Source organism: Pundamilia nyererei, unplaced genomic scaffold (assembly GCF_000239375.1).
Source record: "Pundamilia nyererei isolate P.nyererei 1_Seehausen unplaced genomic scaffold, PunNye1.0 scaffold00101, whole genome shotgun sequence".
Classification (NCBI taxonomy): Eukaryota; Metazoa; Chordata; class Actinopteri; order Cichliformes; family Cichlidae; genus Pundamilia; species Pundamilia nyererei.
This window is the reverse complement of record NW_005187502.1, coordinates 2,152,329-2,163,078: the sequence shown is the minus strand read 5'-3', so window position 1 is coordinate 2,163,078 and position 10,750 is coordinate 2,152,329. Positions and strand designations below refer to the sequence as shown.

General features: G+C 42.4%; 1 protein-coding gene across 1 annotated transcript in view; it reads left to right on the top strand.

Annotated features, from left to right (window-relative positions):
* arhgap12b (Rho GTPase activating protein 12b) overlaps positions 1-5,922 on the top strand; it is a 62,369-nt gene extending 56,447 nt beyond the window's left edge. The window contains exons 8-16 of the mRNA XM_005740590.1: positions 1,777-2,065; positions 2,183-2,281; positions 2,498-2,600; positions 2,690-2,809; positions 2,913-3,011; positions 3,787-3,864; positions 3,965-4,099; positions 4,219-4,324; positions 5,418-5,922. Of these exons, the coding sequence (XP_005740647.1) occupies positions 1,777-2,065; positions 2,183-2,281; positions 2,498-2,600; positions 2,690-2,809; positions 2,913-3,011; positions 3,787-3,864; positions 3,965-4,099; positions 4,219-4,324; positions 5,418-5,592 (1,204 nt within the window). The 3' untranslated portion in view covers positions 5,593-5,922. The remainder of the gene's footprint in view (positions 1-1,776; positions 2,066-2,182; positions 2,282-2,497; positions 2,601-2,689; positions 2,810-2,912; positions 3,012-3,786; positions 3,865-3,964; positions 4,100-4,218; positions 4,325-5,417) is intronic.
* The last annotated feature ends 4,828 nt before the right edge of the window (positions 5,923-10,750 follow it).

Sequence of the window (10,750 nt, the reverse complement as noted above, 5' to 3'; positions counted from 1 at the left end):
GTTTGCTCTCAATTTTGATATCAGTTTGTACATCCCTCAGATAGCTTTTCTTCAAATTCCAACAACTCCACCTCATTGTTAGTCCACTTTAAAAAAAACTCGGTGCTTTTTCTCGACATTTTGCCGCGACGTTTCAAAGAGTCGGAAAGTAAATAAACGGCAGGCAGAAATGAGGCAGGTCGAATCGTCTTGTGTTTCATGCATTCGCAGTACTGGAACGTAAGCGTCTTCGCCCGTTTCAATGTGGACGCACAACTCTGTGAAAATGACTGAAGACGATAGTGTGTGGATGCGGAGTGTTTTCAGGCGAAAACGCCGTTTTCAAATCTATCCGGGCTAGTGTGGACGTAGCCATAGATACACTAATGAGCAGCAGTGGAGCCCAAACAGACAGACAAACAGAAAATAGTTAATAAAGAGGACTTAAATTATTCTGTTGGATAAAAGTGTATGCAGTGTGTCTCTCCTCAGGAGGACATCCACTTATATTTTACTTGGGGCAAGTGTGTTTAATACTTTATTGATAAATGGCCTGTGAGGCATGATGACATCATAAACCAGAATGTTTTGTTTGCTGATGTTCAGATTTGATTTCATGTCTGTTTGTAGCTTCTCTGACATGAAGCTCTGTGCTATTAAACTGTATTATAGATCTGATCTGCACATGTATTCTGTCAGCACGGTTCATTTATCGTCTTATTAAGTGAGTAAAAATATGCAGAAAAGAAAGAAAAAATGCAAAGAGTTTAAAGAAAATCAGCGTTCCAGTAACTATAGAAAAGTGATTTAAAGAGCGGAAGAACAAAGTGTGATCAAACCTTCATGAAAGGTTCACACCCAACAGCTGCATCAGTGTGTTTCATACAGTTTCTCTGTGATGTCACTGAAAGATTTTTTTTTTTAAGCAGTACTGATATTTCATTTAGCTGGAAGAAACCTCTGGCTGGTAGTTGTGTGTGGAGAGTAAGAGAAAAGAAGGAGAGCACGGAGAGACAAGCACAAAGTGCATACTGGGAGAGAGAGGAGGCAAGAGTTGATATTATGGCAGCATATAAAGACACAGGGAGGAAATACAGAATGCTAACAGGGCTTACCAAGCATAGGTCCGGGACCCAAGGAGTCAGAGGGGTTCCCTGGTCTTATTCCAAAAATATATTACATTGTCCAGAGTGAGGCACAATAAAATAAAGCAAGTTACTCTACAATCCAGTGCCAAATTTAAAATCTTGTCTTGGTCATTTACAACAAGTGGAGATACTTATAATTGACCTTGTTTTATGACGGGTCACACCACAGCTCCAGTGATTAATAACAGTGCTGGGTCGTGTCCTGGCATCCCCTTCCAGAAAGTTACCCACACATGAAGAGCCAGACTTTGGGGACAGTGCTGCAGTTGATCAACTGCTCCAACGTGCAGCTTTCTGCTGGGGTGTCTGACCAGGCGTTGATGTCAGGAATCTGTTCGCACAGTTTCAGGCATTTGCCATATGGACCGCATGTCTGACAAGAAGAGAGATTTAGGAGGCTCACGGTGTTCATCACTTTCCGGTGATATTTCCAGGAATAGCTCTGACTGAATTACAACGCTGTTAGATTTAAAACCTCCAAACATCGTGTTTATTAATATGCATGACATTAATATAAATAAGTAATAGCCTTTTTGCTTTTTCGTAACACAAAACTAAAGATCTTTGTGTGTGAAGAGATCCAATATGTACCTCCTGCTCCACCAGTGATTCCTCTGACATCAATGCAATATTAATGAACATAACTGAGGTTCTTAGATGATTTAACGACTATTTTATTAACTGTTGTGTTATTTACTGAGTCCAGTGTTAAGTCTTTACCCCTTTGTTGCATATCTGGTTTCATCCTTGTACAGACACAGCATGACATCCCTGTTATATTATGTGTGCGTCAGATGTTGTCTCTCATACTGTGTCTCGTCTCTCTGTTCCAGAAGTTTGGCAGCAATCAGTCTAAGCCTGAGTTCACTGTGGATCTGCGCGGGGGGACAGTGGAGTGGGCCTCCAAGGACAAATCAAGCAAGAAGCACGTCATCGAGGTGCTGGACCCACTGGACCTGCTCCCAACTCTCAGCTCTTGTTTTTTCAGTCATTTTCGGTTCAAACATGTCAGAACAAGCTGAGCTGTTTTGGCTTTTTATCCTTTCCTCCTCTAGCTGAAGACCCGTCAGGGAACAGAGCTCCTGATACAGTCTGAGATCGACAGTGTCATCAGTGACTGGTACCGCGCCCTTACAGAGACCATCAACACACATGTGAGTGGAGGACACAGAAGCTTTACCTTTAATTTAGATACTTTTCCCACAATTCAGTGCAAGTCCAGCCAGAGCTGAAATCCCAGTTTACACCTGTTTAAACAAACTGCAGTGAAAGGTTAAATATTCAGGAGTGGACAGAATAAATAGAAACTGAGAGCAAATTCATTCTGAGCCAGCTTAAGCTAACAGCATGTATGTGTCTTCCCCGTCCAGGCGTGGGAGTCGGATGAAGCCATTGAGGAGGACATGCCAGAGTCTCCGGGAGCTGAGAAACAGGACAAGGAGAAGGAGCACCGGGACTCTAAGAAGAGCCGAGGTAAGTCTGCGAGTGTCCCTGCGCTACAGAATGGACATTCAGTGTGTTTGCAAAAGAGATGCACTCACATGGAGCCTGTCTTCCTACAGCAATGAAGAACTCTGTGAGCATGGATTCATCAGACCAGAAGAAAACCAGGATGAAGCTCAAGAAGTTCCTGACTCGTCGACCCACATACCAGGCTGTCCGAGACAAAGGATACATTAAAGGTAAGCGGACAGCAGCTCTATGCACGTGACTCCAGCGAGAGTGCTCTGTGATGTTCCACCAGACGGGTGAAAGATGGAAATAAATGTTTGTGTGTGCTCACAGATCAGGTGTTTGGCTGCAGTCTGACCAGTCTGTGTCAGCGGGAGAACACATCAGTGCCCAACTTTGTCACAATGTGCATCGACCATGTGGAGAACACAGGTACGAGCCCCCCATACATACGCATATGTCACACTGCTTATTATTTTTATAGATTTTTATATACAACTTCACAAATGCAGACATTAAGCTCCCCCATTCTAATCTAAAGACTCCAGAACATGTTGCTATAAATCATGCATCACCATGGCGATGGTTTCGGCTCAGTTTTATTTCATGTTCAGCCAGTCGTTTGTTACAGTTGCATTATTTTTTCACACACATTAAACAACAGAGTTCCAGAGGTTAAAAGTACACGAGCCAATTACCCGAGTCGTGAACTGGAAGAGGCTGTGTAAAAGTATTTAAATGGAAAAAATGTTTGAAAATCAGTAAATACAAAAATAAATACCGTAGATCTTCCAGCCGATGAGGTTACATAGACACAGGCCAGTAACATGACCTGTGTCCAGGTCATGGCGGAGAGAGGCAGAGTCTTTCAGAAGTAAACTCAGGTTTTCTGCCACTTCAGCCAGTTCAGAATATTAAACATCTGTGTGGAATTTCAATTGTTTTTAAATTGTTTTTGCTTCTGATGCTGCGACTTTCTGTATCAGGCGTAATTTTAGTCTCTTTCAAGCATCAACTCAACTGTTTTCATTCAGACTACCTGCAGTTTGTTCCAGAGCAACACAAAGCGAGGCAGTGAAGACAAAAGCATTTGATCAGTCTCTCTTTGTTGGTGCTGCTGCTTTAAAGTCAGGAAACATAAACGCGGCCTTGTCGTTTACACTCCCTGCTCCTGTCTGTGTTCCCTTCCTCTCAACTACACCCACAGGTCTTAATATTGACGGCTTATATCGAGTGAGCGGGAACCTGGCAGTGATCCAGAAGCTTCGCTTTGCTGTGAATCATGGTAAGATCTAGTTACACTGTATCTCTATATGTGATGTGATGTAAAGGGTCAGCTTTCTGGTAATAGTTGTGTTCTGCCTTACCTCTTCGTCATCTGTCAGATGAGAAGGTGGATCTCAATGATAGCAAGTGGGAGGACATCCACGTCACCACCGGAGCTCTCAAGATGTTTTTCAGGGAGCTTCCAGAGCCTCTGTTCTCATACGGATCCTTCAATGACTTTGTGAATGCCATCAGTGAGTTATACGGTTAAAATAGTGCCGCTCTCAATCTTTAGGTTAAATCCTTTGCCTGGTGTGACCACAAGGTGGCACTGCATCCATGTGTTTTCGCTGATTCTGCTTCTCCTCTTCAGAGTGCTCTGACTACAAGCAGCGAGTGAATTCAATCAAAGATTTAATCAAGAAGTTGCCAAAGCCCAACCATGACACAATGCAAATCCTCTTCAAACACCTGAGGAGGTAAGCAGTGCGCTGGGACACTTTCCATTCATCCATTTAATAAATAACTTCTTAAGATCCTGAAACCTGTGAAATTTCATCACTGTCTTCAGAAGTAAGAGAGTCATCAGTCAGACTTGTTCACTTCTAGGTTTCCCAATTGAAGTCGGATATTCTCTGAATTAAAGCCACTGTGTTGTATGTTGGTTATTTATTATTGTGTATTTTGTTATACACTAAGGTATAATGACAAAACATTGTTTCAGCCCAGATATAAATCATTTTACCCTGAAGATCCATCAAATAAAAACAAATATTCGGACCTGTGTCTGTATCAACACATGGGAAAAGTACAGCCTGACAACTATAACCAGCCCATCCCAGTGTGAAGCCCAGGATCATAACTAGTTGGCCAACTCCTCAGCAGTCACTTTGAAAAATATAACTGGTGATAAACGTTTGAGGAACATCCGACACGGAGAAAGTAAACGCCTTCAAGTGTGTATTCTCTAATGCCCGTCCTCTTTGATTTATTGGGTCACGTTTTACTTGAACGAGTTTCACACGCGTGGCTCAAACGGACCCGTTCAGCTGTTTACTCTCCCTCGTTCCGATCAGCCTACATGCAAACACAAACTTGAGCCAGCTGTGTATTCTTGGCTCACTGCAGCCAGTGGCAATATCATATGTTCACAATGACATTTGCCTAGCTTTCCAATTTGCATTTATATGGTGCCATGTTTGCTGTAATTCAGTACCTGTGAAGTGGTGTTTCATGAGGAAATTTATAGCGTGACATTCTGTATATGGAGGTCTACATATATCAGCCGGGGGATTTAATCTGCCTTCTTTTTTCCTTCGCTCCATGAATATGTTATTGTTTTGTGCATCTGCATGCAAGGATGTAGATTCTATTTAAAAAAGCTATTATGCTCTTGCCTGGAGCGTTCTGTCGTGTTACCGAGTTTGCTTCTGCGCTCCAGCTCGAGCCTTAAAGATGTATGTAATGCACTTTTCTCCAGATGAAACCGGAACGCCGGCGAACATCTGAAGCTGTTTATAAAACGTGCAATCTTTAAATCTCCTCTTCTCCCCATTCTCCTCTTCTCTCCAGGGTGGTGGACCACGGAGAGGCCAACCGCATGACCACGCAGAGCGTGGCCATCGTGTTCGGACCCACGCTGCTGAGGCCCGAGACCGAGACGGGCAACATCGCGGTCCACATGGTCTACCAGAACCAGATAGTAGAGCTTATACTGCTCGAGTACGAAAGTATTTTTGGTAGGTAGAGGTGCCTACTTAGGAAGAGGATGCCACACTTTTCAAACACGGACTTGTTTTCCATTTCCCCTCCTCTCTTTTGTTTCTGGACTGAACTGAACATTGCTGTGGACCAAGCAGAAAAAAAATTCCTAAAGTGTTGCACTTAAAGAAGTTTTGGAGATGATTTAAAAGAAAAAAACAAAGTGTATAAATCTCACCCACTTGTTCAGTTGCCATTCCTGCTGCGAGTAGTGGGGCCAGATGAGTTTTTTTCAGAGTGGTGCTGCGATGACGTGTGGACGATGTGGTGGATTTGAGTATTCAGGTGTTTTTCACATACACTGGATTCCCTGTGGCCAGTAAATGAAAGTGGAGCTGCTCGCACCTCCTGGTGGAATCCGACCAGCAGTGGTTCTGGTTTCTGTGTCGTGAAGCTTCGTTTGTGACGTGTGAGCCCTTTGAGTATTTGGATAAGGTGGAAAAATAATCAGTGTTAAGCTAACAGACTGTCTTTTGGCTCTTGGATGAACTGGAATTACACTTATCCCACTTATTAGTGACACCCCCGCCCCCACTTTCAACCAGTGTTGGCCATTAACCCTTTGACACACGAGTGTGCCGAGTGAGGTAAATGGCATCAAATCGGAGCAGAAGCATCCCTGTGTTGCCACTTTGTAACAAACTGTGTGTCGTGTAGTCTAACGTGCTTTGGTAACATTTGCGTTAAGCCGGCCGCGGTCCTTCGTGAACTTCATTAAAACTTCAGTGGCGAGAAAGGTCGCCAACCTCAGTCCTGGTGTTACTGGAAACCAACAAAGCGGACTTCTGGGAACTTCAGTGTTACCATTTCACATGAATTTGCTGACCCTTCTCCTCACGTAAGCTAATATTACAAAGTGTTCAGACAGGGGAACATGGCGCCCGGCTGTTTGAACGCAAAGAAGAGCCTTTAAACCCTTTCGGAGCGTATGTACAGGGAAAGAAAGTAGCTGTTAAACTGTCGTAGTGACTGAGGTATGTGTGCTTTTGATGGCGAACCAGTGAAAGAGTCTGACTTTGTTGAAGTTTGAATCAAAAACGTGAAAAATAGACAGATTGTGAAAAAGAAAAAAAACCCCGTGACCGACTGTTACTTTTGTTTGCAGGTGTATCTGGAGTGTTTGCGCATGGTCAGGCATACATTTGAATGTACTTTTCAGGCTAACTGCTGTTTGTGAAATTGCTATGTCTAATAAAAAACAAGACAAACCCACGTCGGTGTGTGCTGTGGTGGATGTGAAGTGAAGAAAAGGTTAGCAGGCTGTTTAACCTTCAATCAGCTCTAAAGCTTCCCCCCTTTCCCTCGTCTTTAATTACATAATTGAATTAATCTACTCAGCACTGATATCCTGCTTATTGAATTGAGTGATTAAGCTTTCATGTCTCAATCAATTATTTTCCTACCTGTTAATTATGAAATGAAACGTCGGTGTATTTCTGGAGATTTCTTGAACGCGGCCCAACCTCTGCCGCTCCACTTCCATTAATCTGATTTCTCCGTTCTTCAAACGCCGTTTTTGTCGTTACGTCTCAGGTCAAACGTGGCTGCAGACCTGAAGGGTGTGGATTAATTGATGTCTAATTAGGTAATTGCCACAGTGTCAGTTCTGATTAAGAAGCACGAAGTGGAGCAAACTCTGCTTTGCTGAAAGCCCCACAGAGCCTGTGTGTATATTTTCTGTAGTTGTCTCCATATGTGGAAGTTTCCAGAGTGGGTTTGCTTTAATCTAATTTAGTTTTTATTAGCGCCAGTGTTTAATTTTCCTTGATTTTTGGAATGTGGCATTTGTCGGGGGAATGCCACATCAAAGACATCAACTAAAGACACCTCCCGTTGTTATAGTTTCAGAATATCCTTGTTTTCACCTTGTTAACTTTAACCTCTTTTTCATATCATTTTTTTGTGCATATATATACAAGTAGTAGTTTCTTGGCCCGATGAGGCTATTTAATGACAAATTAAGTCAATACATTTGGTATCTTTTCACTGAAACTCAGTATGAGGTCCAAAGAAATGTTAATGGAGTGAAGGACAGAGCAGAAACTTTAAGAGTAGCCAAATTAGCAGTGCTGTACAAAGAAAACCAAAGGGCCTGAAAGACCACAGCAGGCAACTAAACTCTTGGGGAGGTTGGTGTATCATAATCAGTGTTAATGTCGTGAATGTAAACAGCGTTTACAACACGGTGTAAACCTTTGCCTATACTAAAAACAGCAAGGGTAGATTGGACTGACAGAAAACGTGAAAGTACGGTGGCCTGGAGAGGTCAAAAGCACCAGCGAATAGAAAAGAATGCAAAAGCTCACACACACATAAAGAAGCACAACAGAACCTATGTTGTGTCCTCACACAACATGGTGACAATCAGCTGCAGATGTGACAGAAAAAGTCTTCACAGATGAAACAAAGATTAACTTCTGTCAGAATGATGAGAAGAGAAATGATCCAAAGCGTTCCACAGCATCTGTGAAACACGCTGAAGGCGATGTTATGGCACAGGCCTGGCTGTCAGCAGAAACCTGTAAATTGTGTTTGCCGATAATGTGACTACTAACAAAAGTAGCAGGATGAACTAAAGTGTGCAGGACCGCTGCTCAGATTCAGCCGAATGCTGCAAATCTGATGAGACGGCGCTTCACACTGCAGATGGATAAGCCAAAGCAAACCGCAAAATCGACCCGAGAGTTCCTCAAAGCAAAGAAAGGAGTTCTTCAATGGGCAGGTCAAACACCTGAAGACAGCAGCCTAGCAGACGATCTCACTCTTACCTGGTTTTCAGCATCTCCCAAATGAAATGGAAACCGTCTTCCAGTTGATCAACCACAAAGCTTGCTGTTGGTGGATTCCCTGGTTTGATTTAACATTTCAGCCTGTACATTAGCCCGCAGACATTAATGCTAGGGTTTAGAATCTATGACTGACCGTATCTCACAGATGACAAAAGCTGTGCGATGTGTGACATCATGTGTGAGTCACATGTATGTTAGATTTTTAATACTGTAAGCAGAATACCTCGTGTGACTTTTCCCTCTTTCTTGGCAGTATTTATCTTCTGTACTTTCTCTAAGGGAGTTAAACAGAACTTTTCATCCAGCCTCCAGGCTCTTTTCTTTCCACCACATGCCCTCCTCTGATTGAAGCCACTACTCTGAACCACCTCCGCTCTCTTTGCCTATGTGTTAATTTATTGCAACAGGTTTAACTCATACCTCAGCTCTGGCTCTGTTTTGACAGGACGGACCACCCTGGATTCAACAAACGTGTCAAAGGTAGGCAGCACTGAGTCGTGCACCCCGCTGAAAACCGCAGGCCGTTAAAACTGAGATGCAAGGAGGAGGGCCCTCAGTATTTCCAAATGAGAAAACAATTAGATCATTTCTATAATTCATGGATGTGACCACAGCGCAGGCCTGGAGAGGCTTTGAGTGTTTGAAATGCTCCGTATGCTTGCAGTGGTTTTCAGGCCTGATCTGCTCCGTGGAGGCCGAGGTGTGGGCAGGTAATGTGAACAAGCCATTATGGAGCATAAAAGATTTATGGATCTTCCCCCCCCGCTTCATTTGCAGGTGGGCTGTCAGCAAAGTGGCTGAATGAGGAACAAAATGGTTTGGGAGGTTTTTCTTTTTCTACTCTGTGGTAAAGACATTTTTACCAACTGCTTTTACCAATAGCTCAGAGAGCAAGCGTGAGGTGCTGTTAGCTCAGTGCTGCAAGATGAAGACATCCAAGAGGAGACTTTTAGATTCCATGATGCTGATTGGTTGTTGAGCTGTGCAGCAGTTAGAGCGTTGGAGCTTTTAAACGTTGTGTTTTCTGACTGACAGTTAATTTAATTTTTTTTTACTACACAGGTTTTCTTTCTTTCTTTTTTGTTTCTGGTGAAACGGGTTTGTTGAAGATCCTAATGTGCATTAGAAGTGACGTTTCATTTGACAATCCAGTCCAAACATCTCTTTGACAGATGAACTAATGTTCCTCCACCTCCTCTGCATCCATCCACCAGCCTGCTACGCCACCATTAATGATTTGTGTGGCAGCAGCAGGGCGACATCACTCAGCGCTGCAGTTTCATGTCTGATAACACAAACTTAGACGTCTGCTGACACTGATACGAACTCGATATGTTTTTGAAGCTGTTAATACAGGATGAATGCACCTAATATAATGTCACCTATGTAGGGGTGGGCGGTATAGCCTCAAAATTATATCACGATATTTCATCGAAATTTGCAATAATGATATTTATGATGATATAGTTAAAAATACTGAATGTTTTATCAGTGATTGAAGCTTTCAGGCAGCAGCATTTGTCAGGGCAAACAAAGGGACCGGCATCTGTGCTCATCGGCGACCTGATAAGAATTTCAAAGTTATAAAGTGTTCTACAGGTTTTAGTCTGCATGATTGTCAACTATATGCTGCTATATCACTGGTTTATGTTTGCAGTGTCACATTTTTTTAATTGGTATGTACTCAAATATTGGATTTTACAGGCTAATACTCAAACAGTTTTTAATGTATCCGTTGCAAATAAACTCATGTCTTTTTTTCTCTGATGATAAAAAAGACCAGGCTTTTATTCTTTTTCATTTCATGTATATTCAGCTAGCTAATACTCATAGTTCATAGTAAGTAAAAGCAGGGAAGTTTTCAGACTTTGATCCTGTTGTTGAGATATTCAGGGCTAAACACTGCTGCAGATTTCAGTGAGCGAATAACAGCCCTGAAATAGTCACCACGCCATTTTCAGAAAACACAAATTATTTGATATATGAAGTTAAAATTTCATATATATTCAAACCTTTGACCATGAAGGTTTTATTTAAATCAGAGGTGAAATTATTCAAAAATAAATTTGCTCATTTGAGATGTAATGACCTTTAAACTAAACCTGTGGTTACAAAAACACTTCCTGTCCAGGGGAAAACGTCCTGTGGCCCTGACTTCTGTAAGCACTTTCCGAGTGGGTGTATTTGCACTCACCCATTTCTGGTTACATTGAATAAAACGAGTGACAGAAGGCAGTATTATCAAGTTTGTTGTCACTATTGTAGCTATTCTCAGGTATACAGCATATATGCTGGACTCTGTTGTTTTACACTAGTATAACACCGCAGTTCTTTACAAGTACCTATAGCAGGACT